The sequence below is a fragment of the Loxodonta africana genome, chromosome 8 (assembly GCF_030014295.1).
Source record: "Loxodonta africana isolate mLoxAfr1 chromosome 8, mLoxAfr1.hap2, whole genome shotgun sequence".
In the NCBI taxonomy this organism is placed as follows: Eukaryota; Metazoa; Chordata; class Mammalia; order Proboscidea; family Elephantidae; genus Loxodonta; species Loxodonta africana.
The window spans coordinates 50,280,483-50,306,291 of record NC_087349.1 but is presented as its reverse complement, the minus strand read 5'-3'; the positions used below and the strand labels follow the sequence as shown (position 1 = coordinate 50,306,291).

Here is a 25,809-nt window from a genome sequence, read left to right as displayed (position 1 = left end):
AAGTCATTCTTAACTCATAAAAAAAAAAAAGCAAAAACAGAACTCGGGACAGGTTTGGCTCACTTACCATAGTTTGCTAATCCTTGTTTGATAGGGTAAATTAAAAATATAGTGGCTGTAAATTATCTGATTTTGTATTTACATATTCTCAGTATTAATTGAACATTATGAATATTTTGCTTTTGTATTATGTATAATATTTTTAAATTAATTTTTACTTCAAAAACATCATAATTTATGAGACTACAATAGGGAAAAAACATAAGAGAATGCTTGGATTCCTATGCATACATCAATAGGCCCTTTCAGTGTGCCCAAATTATGCTTATAATTTAAATCATTTTTGTTTTTAAGTAGGAAAGAATCAATTTTAAAGTGTTTAGAATTATAAAACATAAGTTTGTTTTATTCTTTAAGTGTCACATCCAACCAAGCAATTGAATTAAACTGCTTGTTTGACTCTGTTATGCCTATTTTGCTACCCTCGGCGTTCACCGTTCACAAAGAAGAAAGGACATATTCAAGAAAAGTAACTATATGTTTGCATATCTTGGAGAGTTAGGCAACATATTAAAAATAAGACAGTGTAAGACCCTAACTGATTGGAAACTGCAAATTGCTAGTTTCCTCTGTCTATAAATGTGGTAGAAAACACTGGTTGAAAAAGACTATAAAAAAAAAAAGCTACTGGTCATAAATGCCAGTTACTTTTGTTTATAAACCCTGAAACAAGGTCTATTTCCTTGTTAGTTGGTTTATATTTGCTGACAATTTAAAAATTTTTTTTCTTTAATTACTATTTCTTAACCAACAGTTTTCTCAGTCACTTGTTAGCATTCCCTTTTATTTCTACAAATTGGCGAACTTTTGATACTACAGTTTGGAGCAACCTGAAAATAATTTTTATCTGAATTTTAATTACCACCAAGTAAAACTCAGAAATTAAAAAAAAAAAAAATGATAATTTAGTAAGGTTATCACACACCAAAATAATTACTAACTAGAAATTATGTGGAATGTCTAGTAATATATGCTAAACATTAGATCTTTCCAGAACTTACGAATGAAGACACTAGCAAATATTTAATGGGACACCTCAGCTTAGCAAAACCATAATTGATAGTGTTTTATGAAGGGCTGGATGTATTTAAATGCCCCTGCTTTGTTCTTTCCGTGTTTTCATTCAGTGAGTGATGTATTTTCCACTTTGTGTGAAGAATGAGGGTAGAAAGGACCCATAATTCTATACTTTACAGAAGTATGGAATGTATCCATCAGCTTAGAACACCCTCAAATTAAATTCTTTGTCCTCATTTGGTCTTCATTGTGGGCATCTATAAACACATATATTTAAATATAATGCTTTTTCTTAAAAGAAAAACATACGAGCCCCAGATGAAAGTCTAGTTAATGGGAGCACAAATGAGAGGCTTAGTTTTGTTACTTGTCTCATTATCTCTCTTCCGTGAAGTCATTTAATTGCCCCTTGTGCCTTTCTATAGTAAGAGAACTGTATTTACTGGTCCTATAAAAAATGCTGGTAATGCTAATTGATCAAATTCAGTCTAAAAATTGCATTCAGGATGATGCAGTCCACATCTGGACGAGTGAGGTCAAGTTAATTTGCTAAGACTTATTTGAAATCGTGAGTAGGCCTGGCAATAGTGACCCAGACGCACTAACACTGTTGTAGAGCTATGGCAAGTGTTTAACCCAGAAATTGCCATGTTTTTTGGCCCCCGAGGTTGTTTTTCTTTTTTCATTGAATCAGCATTAAAATTTTGGCATATTTCACATACGTTTCCACATTTCTGTCTTCTGTTGAAATCTGGCTACGTTCTATTCCTGCATAGGCACGATTAGCTGGAAATAAGTATCCATTGTCACCTCTGAATAAAGCATATGCTTTCCATTTTGTCATATTCCATTGTTTTTGTTTACCACCTATGCTATGTCCATTGCTGTTGATCAAGAAGCTTGCTTTGTTGCTTTCCTTTTATTCCGTACTTCTCTAAAGAGGATAAATAAAAACTAGAACAGGAGTACCATGTGTTTCTAGAAAAACATGATGAAGTGTTTTTGTTTCTAGAAGTACAAATATTGAGGGGGGTTTAGTAGGGGTCAGCAAACAATGTTTGCGTGTATTAAAAGACTATATGCAGCAACTTTGCTCTTATATCTTAATATTCTGGCCCTAGTAATGACTGAATTTGGGTTCCACACTTTAGCAGCTCCCAGCCTACAGGTTTGGCTTCAGGTACCCTACAAGTGGAACCTTCTCCATAAGGCCTCAGGAGCCCTTGTCTGGCTCTCTTCCCAGAACTACTGAATCTGCCCAGGCAGTCCTTTTCTAAGGTCTCGTTATTTTATTCTGCCTACTACTTGCCTGCTCTGACTCTTTCCTCTTCTAGCCACAACTGAGTATCATGCAGCCCCGGTACCAAAATCACAGGCCAAATCTAATAGAATAATTTATTCATTCAGCAACTTTTTATTGAATATCTATAATTTGACAGCTTTGTTATAGGTATGAGGATGAAACAATAAACAAAATAGGCCCCGTTATGGTGAACACACAGCTTACATTCTAGGAGGAACAGACAACAAATATACAAGCAACAATATACTAATATAACTAATAATATACTATTAGGTAGACAAGGCCTGTGAAGAAAAGTAAAACAGAATATGGAGACAGACACAAGAGTAGAGATGAAGAGGGGATGCTATTTTTATATGTGTCATCACCTTTGAGGAAGTAACTTTTAAACTGAGAACTGAATGTGGTAACAAAGAAAGCCATGGGGCTGTCTGGAGAAGAGGAGTCTGGACAGGGGCCAGCAAGTGTCAGCCCCCTGGAGGGGAAGCGTGCTTGGAGTGTTCAGGAACAGCAAGCACTACTATGGGAGAAGTAGGCTTAGGGCAGATCACACAGGAGCTTGTAGGACGTGGTAAATTGTTGGTATTACATTCTAAGGGTAATAGAAGCCACTGGAGTCTTTTCTAGAAGGGAATTGTCTGATACAATTTATTATCCCCAAACTAAGATCCAACCTCACAGATCCCCCTTTTGGGACAGGGAAATTAGATGAAATAAAACTCCTACACATTAGCGTTCTGATTAAATTAATAATTATAAAATAATTTATTTTCACCAGTAGTAACATTAGATTATGCCCACAAGTTTTTTGTTTTGTTTTTTAAACAAAATGATATCTAATACAGAATAAGTAATATAAATATAAAGGTTATGGATAAGAATGGTGAAAGTTATATACAAAATGGTGTCTGTCTCTCTCTGAAGACAAATAGGGTAAAAAAAGTGGAGTTGGCCTCATTCAAATGATTAACTTATACAAAATATATATTAATTTCCTAAGATAGTAAAATCATTGGTTAGACTGTTTTCTCCTCAATAGGGGGCAAAACACTTAGAAGAAGCTGAGCGTCCAAGTATTTTTTTTAGTGTAGATGCTTTTTGATTATTACTAAGTCAAAGTAACTATTTTAATTTATTAATTATTTTCTTAAAATATTATTTTAGTGCCCAGGAGGAGCATTTACACCCAATATGCGAACGACCAAGGAGTTCCCAGATGATGTTGTGACTTTTATTCGGAACCATCCTCTCATGTACAATTCCATCTACCCAATCCACAGAAGGCCTTTGATTGTCCGTATAGGCACCGACTACAAGTACACAAAGATAGCTGTGGATCGAGTAAATGCAGCTGATGGTAGATACCATGTCCTGTTTCTTGGAACAGGTAGGTATTTGAGCTATGAAACTTGAAGCTTCACTTTAATGCTTAGTAGAAAAGTGTACTATAATATAGATAGTAGTTAAGAGCCATGATATTAGAACTACAAAGACGCCAATGTTTACTTCTGTCTGACCCTGAATGAGTTATTTAACTACCCTATGTCTCAGTTTCCACACCTGTAAATGGAGTTAATAAAATGAATTACTTTACAGAGTTTTTGTAAGAATTACCTCCTCTGGTTGGTTGTCATACTGTGGTGTCTTGTCTGTTGCTATGATATGGGAAGCTATGCCACTGAAATTTGAAGTACCAGTAGGATCACCCATGGTGGACGGCTTTCAGCAGAAGTTCCAGACTAAGACAGACTAGGAAGAAGGATCTGGAGTCTACTTCTGAAAAAACTGGCCAGCAAACACCTTATGAATAGCAGCAGAACATTGTCTGATACAGTGCTGGAATATAAGCCTCTCAGATTGGAAGGCACTCGAAATACAACTGGGAAGAGTTGCCTCCTCAAAATACAGTCAACCTTAATAATGTGGATGAAGTAAAGCTTTCAGGATCTTCATTTACTGATGTGGCACTACTCGAAATGAGAAGAAACAGCTGTAAGTATCCATTAATAATTGGAACGTGTAATGTACAAAATATGAATCTAGGAAAATTGAAAGTAGTAAAAAGTGATATGGAACACATAAAGATTGATATCTGATGCATTACATTAGTGAACTGAAGTGGACTGGTACCGGTCATTTTGAACTGGACAATTGTATGGTCTACTATGCTAGGAATGGTGTCGCATTCATCATCAAAAAGAACATTTGAAGATCTAGTCTGAAGTGCAACACTGTCAGTAATAGGATGATAGGATAATATCCATACACCTACAAGGAAGACCAGTTAAATTTTGGCACCAATTACTAAGTACCAAGATGAGTAAATTGAAGATTTTTATCAGTTTCTGCAGTCTGAAATTGATCAGATATACAGTCAATTTGACAGCTTTGTGATAGGTCTGAGGATGAAACAATAAACAAAATAGACCCAGTTATGGTGAACACACAGGTAACACTCTAGAAGGAACAATATACTAATATAACGAATAATATACTGTTAGATAGGCAAGGCCTGTGAAGAAAAATAAAGCAGAATATGGAGACAGACACAAAACTATAGTGAAGAGGGGACACTATTTTTACATGTGTCATCACCATTGAAGAGGTAACTTTGAAACTGAGAACTGAATGTGGTAAGCCTATTGCACTGATAATCATGAGTGATTGGAATGCCAAAGCTGGAAACAAAGAAGAAGGTTCGGTAGTTGAAAAATATGGTCTTGGTGATAGAAATGATGGAGGAGGTCTCGTGATAAATTTTGCAAGACAAAAGACTTATTCATTGCAAATACCCTTTTTTCCACAACATAAATGGCAACTATACACGTGGACCTTGCCATATGGAATATACAGGAATCAAATTGACTATGTCTGTGGAAAGAGAAGATGGAGAACAGTCAGAACAAGGTCAGAGGCCTACTACGGAGCAGACCATTAATTGCTCCTGTGCAAGTTCAAATTAAAGCTGAAGAAAATTAAAATAAGCCCACGAGAGCCAAAATATGACTTTGAGTATATCCTACCTGAATTTACAGAATAGATTTGATGAATTGAACACTAACAACTGAAGACCAGATGAGTTATGAAATGACATCGAGTGCATCATACATGAAGAAAGCAAAAGGTCATTAAAAAGATGGGAAAGAAAGAGACTAAAATGGATGTCAGAAGAGACTCTGAAACTTGCTTTTGAATATAGAGCAGCTAAAGCAAGTGAAAGAAATGATGAAATAGAATAGCTGAACAGAAGATTTCAAAGGGCAGCTGGAGGAAACAAAGTTAAGTATTATAATGAAATATGCAAAGGACCTGGAGTTAGAAAACTGAGGAAAAGAGCCCGCTCAAGCATTTCTCAAGCTGAAAGAACTGAAGAAAAAATTCAAGCCTCAATTTGCAATACTGAAGAATTCTGTGGGCAAAATATTGAATGAAGCAGGAAGCATCAAAAGAAGATGGAAGGAATACACAGAGTCACTGTAACAAAAAGAACTGATCAGCATTCGATCATATCGGGAGGTGGCATATGATCAGGAACTGATGGAACTGAAGGAAGAAGTCAAAGCTGCACTGAAGACATTGAAGAAAAAAAAAAAAAAACAAAGCTCCAGGAACTGAAGGAAAACCAATTGAGATGTTTCAACAAATGGGTGCAGTGGTGAAAGTGCTCACTCGTCTATGCCAAAAAATTTGAAAGACAGCTACCTGGCCAACCAACTGAAAGAGATCCATATTCATGCCCATTCCAAAGAAAGGTGACCCAACAGAATGTGGAAATTGTAGAACAATATCATTAATATTACACCCAAGTAAAATTTTGCTGAAGATTACCAAAAGCAGCTGCAGCAGTAAATTGTCAGGGAACTGCCAGAAATTCAAGCCACATTCAGAAGAGGACGTGGAATGAGGGATATCATTGCTGATGTCAAATGGATCATGACTGAAAGCGGAGAATACCAGAAAGATGTTTACCTGTGTTTTGTTGACTGTGCAAAGGCATTTGACTCTGTGGCTCATAACAAATTATGGATGACATTGTGACAAATGGAAATTCCAGAACACTTAATTTTGCTCATAAGAAACCTGTACATAGGCAAAGAGGCAGTCTTTAGAACAGAACAAGGGGATACTGTGTGGTTTAAAATCAGGAAAGGTGTGCATCAGAGGTATATCCTTTCACCATACTTATTCAATCTCTATGCTGAGCAAATCATCTGAGAAACTGGATTACATAAAGGAGAACGCTGCACCAAGATTGGAGGAAGACTCATTAAAAACCTGCCATATGCAGATGACACAACAAAGAGGACTTGAAGCACTTACTGATGAAAATCAAGGACTACAGACTTCAGTATGGATTACAGCTCAACAGAAAGGAAGCAAAAATCCTCACAACTGGATCAATAGCAACATCATGATAAATGGAGAAAAGGTTGGTATTGTCAAGTATTTCATTTTACTTGGAACCACAATCAACACCCATGGAAGCAGCAGTCAAGAAATGAAAAGATGCATTGCATTGGGCAAATCAGCTGCAAGAGACCTCTTTAAAGTGTTGAAAAGCAAAGATGTCACCTTGAAGACTAAGGTGCACCTGACCCAAGCCATGGTATTTTCAGTTGCCTCATATGCATGTGAAAGCTGGCCAATGAATAAGGAGGACCAAAGAAGAATTGATGCCTTTGAATTATGGTGTTGGCAAAGAATATTGAATATACCATTGGCTGCCAGAAGAATGAACATGTCTATCTTGGAAGAAGTACAGCCAGAATGCTCCATAGAAGTAAAGATGGAAAGACTTCATCTCAAGTATTTTGGACATGGTATCAGGAGAGACCAATCCCTGGAGAAGGACATCATGCTTGGTAAAATAGAGGGTCAGCATAAGAGAGGATAATCATCAATGAGATGGATTGACATAGTCCCTGCAATGATGGGCTCAAAGTATAGCAGCGATTGTGAGGTTGCCGCAGGATCCGGCAGTGTTTCTTTCCGTTGTATATAGGATCTTTATGTATTGGAACCTACTCGACGGCACCTGAGAACAATAACAAAGCACCTAGAACAGTGCCTAGCATGTATTAGAGCAAAATACAAGAATCATGGGCTGAATTAGAGGATGGAGAGAAATGTTAAGTGTAAGTTAATTTTTCTTTCATTTGAAGCAAATTCTTTGACTTCTTCATATATACATGGGGCCATTTTCTAGTGATAATGGTAATGATAGAAATGTTCTAGAGTGTAGTAACTCTAGAATAGGCAGGTTTTTTTAAAATATAGTAACAGTACTATTTTAATAATCTACAAATTCTAGTTTTCAATTTACATTAATATTCAAGTTGAGTGAAAATATTCTTGTTCATAGCCTCCATGCTGTGGAATGACTAGCTTTGTATGTGCAATAGCACCGGTGCTCAAAGTGTGGTCTCCAGACCAGCAGCATCAGCATTATCTGAGAATATGTTAGAAATGAGAATTCTTAGACCCTTCCACAAGCACTCTGGGAGTGAAACTCAGCCATCTGTCTTTTATCAAGCCCTTCCAAGTAGTTCTGATGCACACTAAACTTGGAGAACTACGACTCTACAGAAAGCCCTTTGCTTGCTAGTCAGGCAGTAGTTAATAATATATTTCAAACATCCCTGACTGTGTTGTAGATTGTCATAAAAGGAAATCTCTTCAGTTATAGTAATACCACCACTACTCCAGGAAATTAGGTAGTTTCTCTACTAGTTTAAGAAATAGATATAAAATATGTCTGTAAACATCGTAAAACATAGTGACTGTGGAATATGTAACTTGAGCTAACGAATGAATTGCACTATGACTTCAATCAATTTACAATCTGATTACTTTTATTTTTATAGGCTAAATACACTTTTCAAAGTGTACATTTCTTATTTTACTTTTTTTTTTGTTTTTGCCTAAAACCCCAGATCTAAATCCTTCGTTCTCATGTGATTTCAGCTTGTATTGTACTTAGATTGAAAGCCTCTGACATGAACTATTTGGCATCTTCTCCAACACTTTGACATATCTGAGCTTTCACTGGTCCTCTTTTGTCTTGAATTTGAGGAATATCCTTTCCTTCATAGACTAATCATAATCACTCTGCTCTCAATTTTTATCCCCTCCTGCCATTTTCTGGACCGCTATCAATTATATTCTTATTCACTTTATTCTTTTGTTTCATCCTCACTGAATCCTCAGCTTAAAAATCTTATACCAGGAAACTAGATCCACTCCTTCATGCATAGCCACCCGTCTGCTGTTCAACCAATTTCTTCAAGACATCCAGTGGCTTTTAATTGTTCAGATGCCTCAATCTCACTTTGAATCATTTAATATTGTAAAGTCTCTCTTTTCCTCTTTGCTGTAACCATGCCATGAAATTACCGTGTTCGTCTGAGAATATCTTCTCAGTCTCCTTTGTTAGCCCAGGTTCCTCCTGCCCATGAGAGTGGGTATTCCCTGAGGTTCTATCTATGGGACTTTTCTTTTTATACATCCTTTGTCCTTTTCATTCAATTGGTTTCAATTATCCATTCCATGTGAACAAATCCCAAATGTACATCTCTAGTCCTTGCCATTTCATGAGCTTATTATTTGCATTTACAACATACTGTTAGATAACACAAATTGGATAACCTATTAAAACTTCAAACATCATGCTTCAACTCAATTTATTCTAAGACTCTCTAATCAACTATTTATTCAGTCTCACTTATTTGTATTCATTATTGCACATCCTTCTCAAGGTTCTATCTCTCCTAGATATATAATTTCTCTCTACGTATATCAATCACAGTACCTGGCAAGGTCAATATGTATTTGTCAAGATGAATTGAAAATCATAGCTATGTTTGTTGCTATACATGTAATCAACTGAATCAATAACTGAGTGCAAAAGTTAATCTTCATTTGCATATAAACTGTGTTCTCCAAAGATGTAATCTCCTTAGGAATGATTACAAAGAGTTACTTTCAGCCTCTGCCTGAATCATCCAATGTGGAGTTTGCCTTTGGAAAAAAAAACATTTTTTCCTAAAGTGAAGTTGTAATTTAAAGCCACCAAACAAACAAAAAAAACAAACCTGTTGCCGTCGAGTTGATTCTGACTCAATATTTAGAGCCACAACTCTCCCTGATGTCTCATATTAGCAGAAGAGATGACCATTTTCTTTTTCTTCTCCACCCCCCCTCCACCTTTTCTGTAATTCTTGAAGCCTGTCTCGATGGTGGTCTTTGATGCCACAACAGAGTTGTGTTTTCAGGAAAGTCTGCATAAGATATGTAGATTTCATGGGTGGAATTTTCAAGAAGACTATATAAGCAGTGCGGCAGTGTTTATTCAGATAGAGGACAGTAACAAACATGTTTTTGCACAAATTCTTTGGCTTTATTTTACCACATAAGCGTCTGGCATCTTTACATAGACTTTTCACATTGGTATTGAAACACTTGTGTCATTTTGAAAACCAGTGTATAGGCATATGTTTTTAATTGTAGTGGGATATTTCTCTAGTGATTGCTTACAAAGCCACATGAGTCTCTTGAAGACTGTCCTATCAGGAAAGTCCACGCAGTGACAATGCCTCTGCCAACCGCATCTCCCTGGAGAGATGGAGATTCATTTCACCACTGAACCTTATCGTCATTGGTATATCAGACTGCACTATACTTTAGTTGAAGGCAGTGGTTTAAATTTACCTGAAACTCTCACAACCAGTGTAATGATATAGAATATTTGCTGCCCAACCAGTTCTGGGATGGCTGGTGAAATTTCTTCAAAGACATTTTTCTGGGTATGTTTGCTGTTAAAAGTGAATACAAGAGCCGTTCCTGAAATGGCTCTTGGGAGAATCATAGGTCATTGTTCCCAGGATTTCTAAGCTTGGTGTATCTTAATTTTCTGAGGAAGGACATAACATTTCTTATATGTTGCCAAATCCTTGAGAACCAGAGAGCCCTTTGGCCACTATAAATAAATAATGATGCTCCAATTCTTGCCACAATGCCACTCCTCTCATGGCATCCTTTGTCTCTGAACCATCATGGAAACTTCAGGCAAATGCAATGAAGACATTAGTTGTCAAAGAAGATGCCATAGGGAAAACGTAATTTGACAGTTCATTGGAATGCAAATAGGGTGTCATGTAACTGTATTCACTTTAAATGTTATGAATGATTTTGTAGCTCTCAGGATCTCCATGGTAGTTCTGTGGGCTCAACGCCTGCCAGCTGTTAACACTTAGCCAAGTACAATGTATTACTCTAATTGTGAGGTGCTGATATTCTAGCCTTTCACCTTCATGGGACTGACTCAGGTCATTTTGGGTTCTGACAGATGCAATGAAAAAAATAAAGTGATCTTTATCCCCTACTCTTATTTCTTACAGTTTATATATCAATGTTTGGTCTAGGGATAAGAAGTCCCTGGGTGGCACAAGTGATCTACACTCTATCAACCTAAAAGTTGGCAGCTTAAACCACCCTGCAGCACAGCAGAAGTTCTGATGAACAGGTTCTGTAAACATTACAGCCAGGAAAACCCTGTGAAGCAGTTCTACTCTGTAACACATGGGGTCGCCATGAGTCGGAACTGACTCGATGGCAGTGGGTTTTAGTTTAGGGGTCGCAGCCTACTGCATGCTTTTCCATGGCTCATGAACTCAGAATTGTTTTTATATTTTTAAATGGATGAAAAAAAAAAGTAAATTTTTGTGACCAGTGAAAATTATAAGAAATGCAAATTTGTGTCCATTAATAAAGCTTTGTTAGAATACAGCTACACGCATTCGTTTGTATATCGTCTGTGGCTGCTTTTGCTCTTCAGTGGCACAGATGAGTAGTTGCAACAGAGACCAGATAGCCCCCAAAGTCGAAATACTGAACTATTTAGCCTTTTACAAAACAAAGTTTGCTGATCTCTACTTTGGTTGATAATTGTATAATTTTAGAAAAATCAAGACTTTGTAAAGAAGCAGTTATCTAATATTGTAGATATAATATAGGAATTCATAAATGTTGCCACAGATAAATACCTGTTCTGTAATCTTGAGTAAAACATACCTTGCTATTTTATTAAAATTTATACTGGAAACTAAGTTTCCAATTTTTTTTTTTTTAACCAACTCATTCATACTATCACTCTAGAAAAGACCACAGCAATGAAAAAAATACCTTGGGTTTTGTTTTATTCTGTATAATTTGTTGATGCGTTGCGAGATTTTTTTTTCTTTTAATTCTGTTTTAGAGGTGTGGGTATTTCTGATGTTCCTTACTTTTTTTTTTTTTTAGTTCTGTGTATTAGAGGTGTGGAAATTTCTGGTCTTCCTTATTTATTTATTTATTTAGTATTTAGGAAGCTTGTAAAACAGCAGGCAAGTGCTTTCATGGGATTAACATTTCTATTTTAACTTTGCCACCTACTGCTTCTATCCAGGCCATTTGTTCCAAGCAGAGTATATTGCACAGTCGAGAGATTTTTTGCCTGTTTTCCTTTTGCTTCTGTAGTTATGAAAATATTTAAATGTCTAGATCAGGTTCAGACAACCTGGTAAATTTATATTTTTATCACTATACATGAGTCAAGACAACATGTGGGCTTTGAAGAAAGAGCGAGAGAGTATTCTTGTGAATGGGTGTTAGAGGCTTAGGATGATATAAGGCAATTATGATTTTTTTTAATATAAGGTCTATACATGTGGTGGCCTGTCAAAATTCATATATAGTATGTACTGTTCCATGCTTCTTTTTAGCTTTTGTTTAACTGGGTAAATACTAAGTTGGGACGTTGGCTCCAGTAAGTCCTTTGAAAGTGTGGAATTTTGAAGTATGTGCCACATATGTGACTAAAGTCTTAAAATTCTTGCCTTGCAGTGTTACATGATAGCTGCCTTCAAAGTAACTAACCAGTTCTGGCAGTCACATCTCTTGGAATGGCACAGTGTTAATGAACTGCAGAGCCAGGCCTTTTGATTTTAAAGAATGTCCTAAAATACTCCATGTAAAATTTGATAGCTGGAGCAGTGCATTTGAGTTCAGAAAACGCTACTGTCATTTGAAAGCTGGGCATGAATGTCACTCTAAGGATAATGTCTAGACTTCCTCCTTCGCTTAGCAGTAAGGAATAAATCTCTTTGTAAGTCACTGGTTTTTAATAACATTGTGGTTCAGTGCCTTCCAAAGTAGAATTTGGAAACTTCGGAGAGTTTACCAAAGAGTCTACAGAGATTGTCACAGCAGGAAATATTAATGGAACAGAGTGGAATGATGGCTGAATTGACAGGAGAATGAGGGTAAATCACGGTGTGATAGTTACTTGTTCATGCAGAAGAGTAGAAAAAAAGGATGTGTGAAGAGAAACAAAATGGAAGATAACCCATACAGTGATTACTAATCCAGAGTCAAATGCTCTCACTTAAATTTTACCTTAAAAAGACAATTGCAAAATAAATATATGGCTAATTGCTGAATTCTTTTCTTTTTATCTACTCTTCAGAGATATGTATATTTTTAAAGACAGTATAAAATCTCACTTAGTGAATATATAAATGTTGGTGTTGCTAGTTTGCCTGAAAAACCCATTTATTTATTCAGTGTTCTACTTATGCAAATAACTATACTATTTCAGGCTTCTAAAATATTTTATTACATTATAATAATGGTAGTTACAGTTATTTAAAGTGCTTACCATGTGCCAGGTATTGTTATAAGCATTATCTCACCCAATCTTCACAAATACTCTAATCGGAATCGTGGGAATGTAAGCTCCACGGGGGCAGCAATATTTGCCTGATTTATTCCAGGTCCTCAGTACCTAGAATAGTGCATCACTCAATGTAGTCCGTCAGTAGATATGATTCAAATGAAGGTTAAGGAAGATTAAAATTGCATATATACTTAGTGTATGGTACAGCCAGAATATAAATCCATGCTGTCTGGTCTCATGCCCTGAGAATTAACCCCTTCATCATTACTACCTTACTTACTATTGCCACTTTATAATTTTATCCTTTTATGAAATTCATTTTTTATATTTTCTCTTTTTACTATGAATTAAATGTTTCATCCACATATGTCAAGATGATATTAGGAAACTGCCACATTCAAAATTAGCATTTGCATTGTTTTGAGTGGTGCCACTCACTGCAGCCCATTCACATGCTTTCATCAAGTCTTCTGTATGAAGCAAATGCCTGTTCCAAGGGGAGCCTTAGAGAACAAACTTTCCCTCAACACAGGCTGGCTTTTTGTGCTAGGATTGTGCTAGAATTTAACCTGTGTCTTTGTTATATCAGCAGTTAAGTAGGTAAGGCTGTTAGGAAAAGGGGTAGAAGAAGACGCAGAAATGAAGCAGGACATCTTACAACAGTAAATCTTTGAGCATTAAGCTTGTTTTAAAATGGGGCTTATATCTACATTCAAAATGTCACACACTCAGCAAAGCACACATAAATCTCTTTAACATGCTTCTGTTTACACAATCAAAATGGATTTTGCATAGCCATTTTGTGAAGCCCATGGGCCTATTTGGAGGATTTCAGATCACTCGAAGAGATAGAACCTCTTTCTAGAAGGGAAGACAGCGATGGTTTACTCTGTAAGGCTGGAGCATTTACTATGCAATCATGGGCATTTTCCTAGATGACTTGAAAACAACTACAATCAAATCTCAAAGCTTTACATAAAAATGAATGTAGGAAAATTTTCTAGCCTTAAAACATTACTTTATGGAGTCTTTTGTATGTCTCTTAAGAATACAGCCACACTGTGTTCTTATTCTTGAGGTGCTGCCAAGGCTTCCTGAGGCCAACCTGGCAGCCTTTGTTCCAGGGAGGAGAATCCACAGCCTACTGCTCAGCCCCTGCCAAGCTTTCTCTGTGTGACTACCCAGAAAGAGGGCTACAACTGTCAGCTTTGATGGTGCTTTTTGTGGAAAGCCAGCTTTTTAAGGATTTTTATTTAACTGGGAAGAGTTCAAATACTGAAAAATGGAAAGATGTGTTTAATTTTGGAATGAGAAGTAGTGTAAATTAATTGGTACAAAAACAGCTGAAACTGGAGTCTCTGCCGTGAGTCTGGTATTAGAGTCATACTTGTTTCGCATTACTTAGTAGTACCCTTATTTTCCTTTTCCAGAAAATAATGCCCACCCCGCCCCCCAAGATGTCTGGAACCTGTGACTGTGTTACTTTACATGGCAAAAGGCTCTTTGCAGGTGTGATTAATTATAGGCTGTGAGATGGGGAGATTTTCCCTGATTTTCTGGGTGGGCTCGATCTAGTCCTTAAAGGCGTAGGAACTTTCTCACTGTAGTCGCCAGAGAGAAATGTGATGATTGAAAAAGGTCAGAGAGATGTTACATTACTGGCCTTCAAGATGGAAGAAGAGGGCCATATGGGATGCGGGTGTTCTCTAGAAGCTGGAAAAGGCAAGGAAATGGATTTTTCCTAAAGCCTGTGAAAAAGGATGTAGTCCTGCTGGCACCTTGATTTTAGCCTCGTGGGATCTGTGTTGGATTCTGACCTTCAGAACTGTGAGATAATAAATTTATGTTGTTTAATGTATTAAGTTGGTGGTTAATTTGTTACAATAGCAGTAATAAGTTCACTACAACTAATTTTAGAAACCTAGCTTAATTTGAAGGCTGGAATAAAATCATTTTGATACTTAAGAACTTTTAAAATTAGAGAATAGTCAATTCTGATGTTTTAAAACTATGACAAAGCCCTTATCAATTAATGCAAAAAAGATAATATGTTTAGGTTCTGTAGTTCTTTTTCAAAGAGTATGGAATAGCAATAATGGCACATCATAAATTTGTTATTATTTCCTTCATTGGCAACATTTACTGAGCCTATTGCATGCCAAGGTTTATAATACACAGTGAATAAACAACAGCACTTTCCTTTAAGAAGTTCATGGTCCAACAGAGGAGGCAAGTCAGTGCAGTTTAATAAATATTTATTGAGTACCTATTATGTTCCAGGCACTCTTAGAGGTGCTTGGGTTGTATCAGTTAAACAAGGAGACTAAAATTCCTGCCCTTGTAGAACTTACATTCCACTGGGAGAGATAATGACCATTAAAGTGAACAAATTATATACTCTATTTTAAACTGACACATGCTATAGAAAAAAGAAAAATTAAAGCAGAGATAGGGAGTTTAGAAAGTATGATGGCCAGAATTTACTTCATTGACAGAGTTTATCAAAGACTTGAAGGAGATAAGAGAGTTAGCCAAAAAGCTAGCTCAGGGAAGAGCATCATAAACCCTTTCTAGAAAGCAGTGTGTTTAGTTAAGTTCTAAAATATAAAAACCTATAGAGTCCAGAAAAGGGATTGGCCACTTGTTAGGAATTTTAGATAATTTTCTATTCCTGTGAAATAAATTACCAAAAAATGAGTGGCTTAAAAGTACACACATTTAGTATCTCACAATTTCTGTGGATGATGGCTTAGCTGGGTGGGTTCTCTGCTCAGCATCTCACGAAGTACAAATACAGTGGAGGACAGGCAGCGTTCTTTTCTGGAGCTCAGGATCTTCTAAGCTCACATGGCTGTTGGCAGAATTTGATTCCTTGCTGTCGTGGGACTGAGGCTCTCAGCTCCTGGAGGCTACCTGCAGTTGCCCACCAATGGCTGTCTTCACTGGCAGTTCAAATCATGGTTGTTTGCTTCCTCACGCCTCTCAGAGTTTAGTCTTTCATTATGTTAAGACTGGGTCTCAAATACTGTAATGTAATCACAGGATTGACAACCTATCAACTTTGTCATACAATATTAGTTAAAAGCAAGCCTCCTGTACTCATGTGAAGGGAATATACAAGGATATTTCTCACTGAGGTTACTTTAGAGTATGTTTGCCACACAGCCCCATATATATTTTAGATAGATCACCTTGGCAGTGATTTGGAGGATGCAATAAAGTCAGAGAAAAGGCCAGTCCAGAGACTTTTTGCATGATAAAGAAAAGAAATAATGAGAGCCTGAAGTGGAGGTTGAGAGGGATTGTCAGATTCAAGAGATATTTAGAAGGAAAGGACCTGATGATAATAAATCAATTTGGGAGAATTGGAGGGCTGAAAAAAGTGTCTAGAGTGCATTGTAGATTTGTGAGTTGGAAAATCGGTGGACTAGGGAATAGAAAATTTGTAAACAGATTTGGAGTGTAATGAATTCCTTTTGGAATGCCACACCTATCATTTTCTGTAGGTCATTAAGCATCAGAAACTGAATTAATTACCTAAGGTATATTATCTCATTAAAACCTTACAGCAACACAGTAGAATCATTAGCTCCGTTTTACAGTTGCGGAACCTGAGGCTTTGAGAAGGCAGTTAAATGACTTGTTTAAGGTTGTGATGCTATTAGAATCAATTAAATTTAAGCCTAAGTTTGTCTCACATTGAGTTAAAGATTTGGTGAGCCATCCAGATGGATAAGTCAAAGAAAGCTCTATCATAGATATGTTTCAGGAGACAGGACTGTTCTGGAGATGTAGATCTGGTAGTCATTAGCGATGTAGGTGTTATCTGAACCCCTGAGAGTGCCTGAGGTTACTCTAGGAGACTCTGCAGATAAGGATTTAACTCTGGGGAGTACATTTAAGGGGTAGGAAAATAGAGCGTGTTTACCAAGAAGATGGAGAATGAGTGATCATGAAAATGGCAGAGGAATAAACCAAACCAAACCCGCTGCTGTCGAGTAGATTCCGATTCAGAGCGACCTTATAGGACAGGGTAGAACTGCCCCATAGAGTTTCCAAGGAGCCGCTGCCAGATTCGAACTGCCAACCCTTTGGTTAGCAGCCGTAGCTCTTAATCACTACGCCACCAGGGTTTAAGAGGGAGTAATATCATGGAGAACTTGAGAGAGTTGCAAACAGGAACAAAGCAGGGGTCAAAATCTTCATAAGTGGTACAGTTGTGCGTGAGCGCCTTTGTCGCAATATGCTGCTTTCTTCATTCTCCTATCTTCTTACGGACCAGTGACATTTGACTGGAGAGTAACCATCCCCAGGGGAAAAAATGAGACGTGAACAGGAGGAAGTAGAAAGGGGATAATGTAAGGAGTAAATGTGGACTGGGAGATGACCAGATACAAAAGGGGGAATTTTCTCTCTTTACCAGAGTACCCCAAAACATAGACTGATGTTTCTTTTAGGCCAGTTTCATGTGTTTTTTAAACTTTGAAAAAGAATGCAGAACGGCCTAGTTACAATAAAAATGATGCGGTAAAGCAAGCTAGTTAAATTAAAAAAAGTTAGTGACCATAAAACACATTAATCTCAGATGAGAAATTCGTCTTCAAAATGATAAGAAATTAAAGAGAGAGAGATTATGCACAGTTTTGCATTTGGGAAGTTGTATTTTATGCAGGGTAGGTAAAAACTTGCATAGAGTCTATACACACACACACATATATAATGTACACTTGCACTATTGACCATAGGACAATTTGTTTGAAAACAGAATGTAAATGAAAGCAATTCTTGAGATAATGAATAGAAGAGAGACTAATGCATGTGATATGTAATTCTGAATAACTTTTGAAATACAGAAACATCAATTTTAGTGATTATTGAGGTTCTGTTTGGGTATTCTTTAGCTGTATCACTAGGAAATAACTATAATAATCTATATGGTCATCATTTGGACTGATACTATTCTATATCATAATTTTTTTATTAACCCTCATAGAATAAATTAGCTTTTAGAACGAGAATAAACACACACATTATATTTTAAGCTTGTGAAACACACTTTGGTATATTACATACACCAGGTATTTTTCATGAGGCCTGCCACCTTAGTTAAATAAACAAAATATTAGCTCAAAATTTTAAAAAGTCACATACGCGGCTTTCTAATTTTTGATGAGCTTCAATGAAATCAAAACCTTTAATTTAGTCACACCTTAATACATAATTTCTGGTTAAGTAAAATTGTTGATCTTAACATTTCTCTTTTAGATTTTTCTGAAAATTTTTTGTAACAGTCATAAGTACAAGCATGTGTGTGTTTACTTGTAAAATTCCAGAACCGCATATGGCAGTATGATATGGTAACTTAAAATTTCCAGTGATCTTTCCCCATAATGACTAGGCCAATTCTAAATTGGGTTGGGGCTTCTCAAAAACCTAGCTAAATATAAAATAAGCTATGAATGTGGTTTTGAATGAGTTGTCCTTGGAAGCATTCTAAGGTAGAGTTAGGAAACATACTTTGGCGTCCACAGGTCCTGGGTTTCAATCCTGCCTTCTACCACTTGCCAGCTGTATGACATCTAGTTTCCTTATCTGTGCCTACCTCATAGGCTTATTTTAAAGATTAAGTGAGTTAATGTGTATAAAGTCCTGAATACACTGTCTAATTTTTTGTCTAGCATATAGTAAATTGTCATTTTAAATATATGGTGGTTTTATCTTTTGTACTGCTAATTTGATGAATAAACATTAGAATTGGTTATCCTGCAGTAAATTACCTCTGAAGTCATGCACAGGAATGTCTTGTTGACATCTAGGCACATCGTGAAGATAGAGAAAAAAGGGGAAAGAGTTCAGTATATGACTTTGAGATTTGTATATCTCTTTTCTCTACTAAGGGAATCAGGCTGCATTGTAGCTGTTACAAATTGCCGTTAATTAATAATACCTAGAATCAAAACTGACTACATAATTTGGAGGACCCAGTGCAAAACAAAAATAGTGGCCTCTTTTTTAAATTTTACTAGGAATTTCAAGATGTTCATACCCTTTATTGCTGATCCAGTTCCTACTCAGAGCAACCCTATAGAATAGAGTAGAACTGCCCCATAGAGTTCCCAAGGCTGTAATCTTTACAGAAGCAGGCTGCCACGTCTTTCTCACATGGAGCGGATGGTGCATTTGAACCCTGACCTGTCAGTCAACAGTTGAGAGCTTAACCACTGTGCCACCAGGGCAAGCATTAAACCAAGTGCAGGAACCTCTGAGCGTGAGGACCTGGGTGACTACAGGTTGTATACCCATGAAGCAAGCTCTGACTTGAATATTTTCAGAAATTAGCAACAGAGGAAAAGGCTGGCCACACCTGATTAAGGAGGCAGGGTTCCCCCAAATCCTCAGTCGACCAGGAGCCTAGTGGCAAATGGTTTGGCACAGCATTTTCCTAGGAAACCCTGTAACTACTGGAGTTGAACTAGGACCCAAGAGATGGATATACAGATCAGCTATTCCACTGAGCTATGTTTGTTCACTTATTTGAGACAGCAAACACTTAAAAACCCAAACCAAACTCATTGCCATCAAGTCGGCTCTGACTCATAGCGACCCTGTAGGACAGGGTAAGACTGCCCCATAGGGATTCCGAGGCTTTATGCAAACAGATTGCCACATCTTTCTCCCACAGAGTGACTGGTGGATTGGAACCACCAACTTTTCAGTTAGCAGCCAAGCGCTTAAGCTTGCTGCCGCCAGGGCTCCTAGCTAAAACTCACTGTGCTGTAAATGCGGGCTGGTATCTCTGCTGGACACAGTGAAAGGTTTAAGGAAAATATTGCCATGCTTTCTTATATGAGAAAGAAAAAAAAAATCCTAGATAGTATAAAATAATAAGGCAGAAAGGAAGGTAGTCTAGGGAATTTTCTTTAAAGATTCAGTAAAACAAAAGAAAATTAAAACTACTTTGTAAGTTGATAAGTTCACTGACATGTTATCTTTGTATGTTTTTGTTGAGTGCTGTCAAGTTGATTTTGACTCACAGTGAACCTATATGACAGAGTAAAACTGTCCCATAGGGTTTTCTTGGCTGTGAAATTTAAGGGAGCAGATTACCAGGCCTTTCTTCCATGGAGCCACTAGGTGGGCTCGAACCGCCAACGTTTCGGTTAGCACAGTCCAGCACTTTAATCATTCTGCCACCCGTAGCCCGTTGTCATCAAGTGGATTCCAACTCATAACATCCCCATATGGTTTCCAAGGAGTGGCTGGTGGATTCAAACTGCCAGCCTTTTGGTTGGCAGCCGAACTCTTAACCACTGTGCCACCAGGACTCTGTTCTGCCACCAGGGCTCCTTTATCTTTGTATAGAAGTTTACATTATGCAAATCATTTCTAAGTTCTGTGTTGCTCCATTCATATAATGCCTTCATGTATACAGGTTATCTCTATTATCTATATTTCATAGATGAGAAAACCGAGGTTCAGAAAAAGTAAGTGACACCAATAAGGTCAAAAGTGTAGCAAGTGGTCAAGCTAGAGCTACAAAAAGACCTTCTACTTACCGCACGGTTGCTGTGTGCCGAACACCATGCTAAGCTCTCTCCATGTTTTATTCATTTAATTTTTACTAAAAGTGACCACACACCTTACTCAAACTAGTTAAACGAAAAAAAATTTTTTTTCTCTGTTCACCTGGAACGTCCTGGAGGCAGGACTATACATATCAAATGCCGATTTTCAATACCAGTGATATATAATAGGATTATATAGGATGTAACCTTTTTTCAATAATTAAGTCATCATATCACAATGCTAAAAGTATATAATGCTGTCTCAATGTTAAAAGTGTATAATGCTGTCTTGTGAGAGTAAGTAATATTCTTAAGGTCCAAACTACAATGTAAATTCTTTAAGTCATTTATTATAGTTCAAGAATGCACACTTGTTCCAGAAAAGAGTGCTACTATTCATTAAAACTTTTGACTTCATAAGACTTTCGGACATTCTTTTTTCTCTCATAGTTATGCCTACTCTAAATACGTGCCAAACATAAGCTGCTCATTTTAGTTCCTTCTGAATTGTATATAATCTCAGTTTAAGCATATGCAATTTGAAATAAATTCAGCCTATTGCAAATGGCAATAGCTCAATATGTATAGTAACTTCTTGATGCCTAAGCAAATATGTAATATTTTTATTTCTAAGCCTGTAGTCTTAAATCTAAATGCCTTTACTTTAAAACATATATTATAACTTCTTATTGGTTCTCTCTTTACTTTAGATCGGGGGACGGTGCAGAAGGTGGTTGTTCTCCCTACTAACAGCTCTGTCAGCGGTGAGCTCATTCTGGAGGAACTGGAAGTTTTTAAGGTTTGACATCTCTTACATTAGATTCTTTAATCTTATAGCCATTGGAGAGGACAAATACTTTATAAAAGATCGAATAAATGAATGTTATAAATTTTTGAGGGCAGGAAACACCAGATAAAATAAGAAGTATAGAACAAATACTTTTTAAGTTTTTAAAAAATTTCTCAAGTTATCTTAACATAAAAGGATTTGTTTTTTCAGCCATCATCACAACTTGAAGAATTGTTCTTTAACTTGAAGAATTTTGATCATCAGTATTTTTTAAAAATGAGTTCTTGCGGTCAAGGTCTGGAAGATTTTGCCATGAAAAGGCTTTTATCATTTGCCTCACAAGCCACTGAAACCCAGCTGCCTTTACATAATTGATTGTTAGATAAACTTTCTCATATTTTTTCATCCATGGATTTTCAGAAAAACTACTTTGTTTTATCTTGCTTTATTGCTTTCAATTCAAATTTCACTGTAGTGAAATAAGACAAATGTTGTCTCTTTACCACTCAGAACTTCATGTTGTAGCTGAACTTGAGATTCACTGTATTAATCTCTTTGTACTTGAATTTAAGTTAAGAAAAGAAAAACAAAACACAACGAAAAGGCACAGATAGAGAAGGTCAGTCCTGCACAATCCCCCCTGGCCTTGGCAGAGTAACTGTTCTTCAGCATCTGGGAGCGAGTAGGGGACATTTGTGGTACTGTGCCACACCCTTCTCGCCTTACAATGCTGCTCACTGCAGGTCAGGTGGTTCCTTTTATCTGCACTTGGAAAGATGGGTAAAGCATAGCCACAGGGGCTATTTGAATTGCCAAGAAACCTTGGCATAGAAGCATTCTTGCGGCAGACCATCTTTTCAACTGAACCAATTAAGAAACAATGGTCCAAGGAGGACAAAAGATCAGAGTCAGCTTATGACTGAGTGAACGTAGCACTTTAGAACCCCAGGGAGTAGTCTATTGCTAGTCCAACAAGTTACTTTACTTCGTTGAGTGGATTCAGAATGAATCGACTCGTTAATGGACATTCCCACGGTCACCAAAAATACTGAATTTGTAATCACATAAGTGACTAGGATACAAGGCTGTTAGATAATGCTAATACAGTTTAAATGTGAATAGATATAAAAAGGAGTCAAATCAAATAGAAAATCTGAAGAAGCCTGGCAAATTTCCCAATGCGTTATTTAAAATTCGTAATTCTTAATGTTAGAATCTCTTTGATTCATGGTCTTTTTGTGATTAGTATATTAGTATATTCAAATCATGCCCACTAAAGCCTGCTCAAGTATTTGCTCCCACCTTGTTTTATAAAGAAATGTATTGCTTCACTAGATGAACCAAATCACATTATATGTTTGATATTTTTCTTGCGTTCAATTCAGTAGGGACAGCTTGGCTAACAAAAATAAAGTGTTCCATTCTGGAGTTTTCTTAAGATAGCAAAATGTCATATTGCAGCACTTCATTTTTAATGCTGAAATATCTTTTTTTGATAGTCAGAAATATTGTTAATTAAGTGAGTTTGACATAAACCCAAACATATATGTTATGGAAAGGTTTTAAAGAAATGTGAGTTATTCTGATCATATGGTAACTACTTATAGTCTGTTGTATGACTTGTGCCAGTGTTATCATCACAAAGAATAAACTCTCAGTGAAAAAAGAGAGACAGTGTAAATGCATGTGGGCGACATCAGCCCAAGAAAAAAAAAGCCCAAGAGGGCCTAAAAAAAGTTTCAGCTTTCTAACTGATGCCCGTGCCAGTGATTGATACGGCTAAGTCAAGAGACACACTTACCGAATACAGTTACTGTCTTCAGCGTAGTGTTTGTGTCACATTTTCTGAGGTGAGGTAAAAATAATTGGGTGTGTATGATATACAGTGACGGGCATGTGAGGAAAACTGCTTCATTTAAATTGAAGCAATCCCTTGGCTAAGTGTCACACTGATATACCACAGGAAAATCAATGTAACTTTTAAAAACCAGGCACTTCCTTTTTAGAGTGAAGAACCACAGTCTTTTCTTTTAAACCTTTTTTTGTAATATTTTCTAAAATAAGTCTAGTTTCCCTAAACTAAACTTGAATTGTAGGTACAACTATTAGAGTTTGTCTAGGTGGGTATAAGTTGTAAGGCTTTTTTTATGTATTTAATGGATGGTCAAAAATTGTTGCAATTAGGTGTTAAAGCTATTCCTGCTTTCTATTTTAAAATGATTATAAGTACATGCAACACCATAGAGAAAAATCATTTTGAGCACAATTAATTTTGAGAGCTTTCTCACTTGATTTATTCAAATATAACTTTATGAATCTTCCAAAGATTTGTGAAATCTAATATTTGATCGTTAAAAGGAGCTAACGATGTTTAAGAGGTAAAGCTATGAATGCAGCAACTTTCAAAAAGGATTACTATTTCAGAAAATTCTCAGGTTCTTCCAGTAATTCTCATTTAAGGAAGGAGGACCTTTTCTAACAACATTTCTTTGTCTCTAACAAAGAGAATTAATACATATGGTTCAGGCTAATGTCTTTCCAAACAACATTTGGCAGGTGAACAATACTCTGTTACTCAAAGTCCTTGTGTGGTAGAGGAATATGATGGGAGTACCATTCCACAGCCTCCCCAACTCCAGTATCCAAGACCAATCCTGAGTTATTGATTAAACTCAGCATTCCAAGATATACTTTTTTGAATTATCTCTTCTCAGCTTTTCTTACTGTTGTTCTTCATCTAATCGTTCTTCAACTAATTATTCCCCTGACCTTGGTCGCCACAAGTCACTGTAAATTAGAAGCACTTAGGTGATCAAGGCCAACATCAAGCAGCAAAGCTATGATTCAGTTGGACAAGTGTATTTGTGTTTGAACATGGAGTAATTGAAGAGAGAGGAAGAAGATGGAGAAGAAAGAAGCCATTTCATGGAGACCTTAAAATTCATCTGCTATTGATCCTGTAGGTTCAAGTGAATGATTATCCAGCAAGGTCAAAGAAAAGGCATTATCCTTTATGAAATAACTTGGGCTTATAACGTATATGAAATAGCATTAGGCAACCAGCCTAGACAACACTCCAAGGAATGGGCACTACAGTTCTGTGTTCCTCTGTCCAGAAATCTTGGGGAGTTAAAAAGCTAGAGAAATAAAAATATAGAAATGTGACAATTAATCAACCCATTCATCTTTAGCAGAAACGATGTATTGGGAAGTATATACCAATGATGCATTCCTAATAGTCCAGATAGGAACACTGTAACTTCTTATAAATCATGACACAGATAACAGCATTATGGGCAAAGAAATGGTATTTAGTACTTAACTAATATGTTAAATAAAGATTTTGCATACTGCGTACCATTGCTTTTATAGCGGAATGGATTCTGTTTCAATAGCTAGGAAAAAACAATGGGACATATCCCATTAGTTAAGTTGCAGAACCTTGTCTTTAGAAATATAAACAAATAGAAACACTTGGGCGGGGGGCTTAGTTCCTCAGGATTTTTCTTCTCAAAATTTTCATTTTCTCCAATGCCTTGGTAATGCTCTTAACCCTTTGTTGTCGAGTGGATTCCAACTATAGGAACCCTATGTTGTTGTCAGGTGTCATCAAGTCGGTTCCGACTCATAGCAAACCTATGTTCCACAGAATGAAACTGCCTGGTCCTGTCCCATGCTCACAATCGTTGTTATGTTTGAGCCCATTGTTGCAGCCACTGTGTCAGTTCGTATCATCGAGGGTCTTCCTCTTTTCCACTGACTCTGTACTTTACCAAGCATGATGTCCTCCAGGGACTGATCCCCCCTGACAACATGTCCAAAGTATATAAGACACAGTCTTGCCATCCTTGCTTCTAAGGACCATTCTATAGGACCCTATAGGACAGAGTAGAGTTTCCAAGGCTGTAAATCTTTACGGAAGCCGACTACCACATCTTTTTCCTGTGGAGTAGCTGGTGGGATCGTACCACTGACCTTTCAGTTAGCAGGCATGTCCTTAACCACTGCGCCTCCAATATTGATAGATGCGCTGTAATTACTACTTTGTTTCCTTTAGACATACACCTGTTTAACAAATCCATCCTTAGTCTCAACAGAGGAGAGACAAGTATAGACAAGTATTGTTAAACTTTGAAAGTATGTGTGCATATAGAGAGAAATGATAACCCTCAGAATATTAATAGAAAAGAGACATTTTTGAATGTGAGGTCCTTTTAATGATCATTTGAGCAACTAACATGATGTTTTTTAATATTTCAGAATCATGCTCCCATAACAACCATGAAAATTTCATCCAAAAAGGTAAAAAAAAAAAAACTTAATTTTTATTTTCTTCACATGTTAAAATATAACGCCATTATAG

At 36.7% G+C, this 25,809-nt stretch overlaps 1 protein-coding gene across 4 annotated transcripts in view; it reads left to right on the top strand.

Moving 5' to 3' along the window:
- The window catches only part of SEMA3C (semaphorin 3C), a 197,845-nt gene that overhangs the window by 151,969 nt on the left and 20,067 nt on the right, over positions 1–25,809 (top strand). For all 4 annotated transcript variants that reach the window (XM_010587309.3, XM_010587308.3, XM_003407177.4 and 1 more), the window contains exons 12-14: positions 3,545–3,767; positions 21,367–21,455; positions 25,707–25,748. In XM_010587309.3, the coding sequence (XP_010585611.1) occupies positions 3,545–3,767; positions 21,367–21,455; positions 25,707–25,748 (354 nt within the window). The remainder of the gene's footprint in view (positions 1–3,544; positions 3,768–21,366; positions 21,456–25,706; positions 25,749–25,809) is intronic.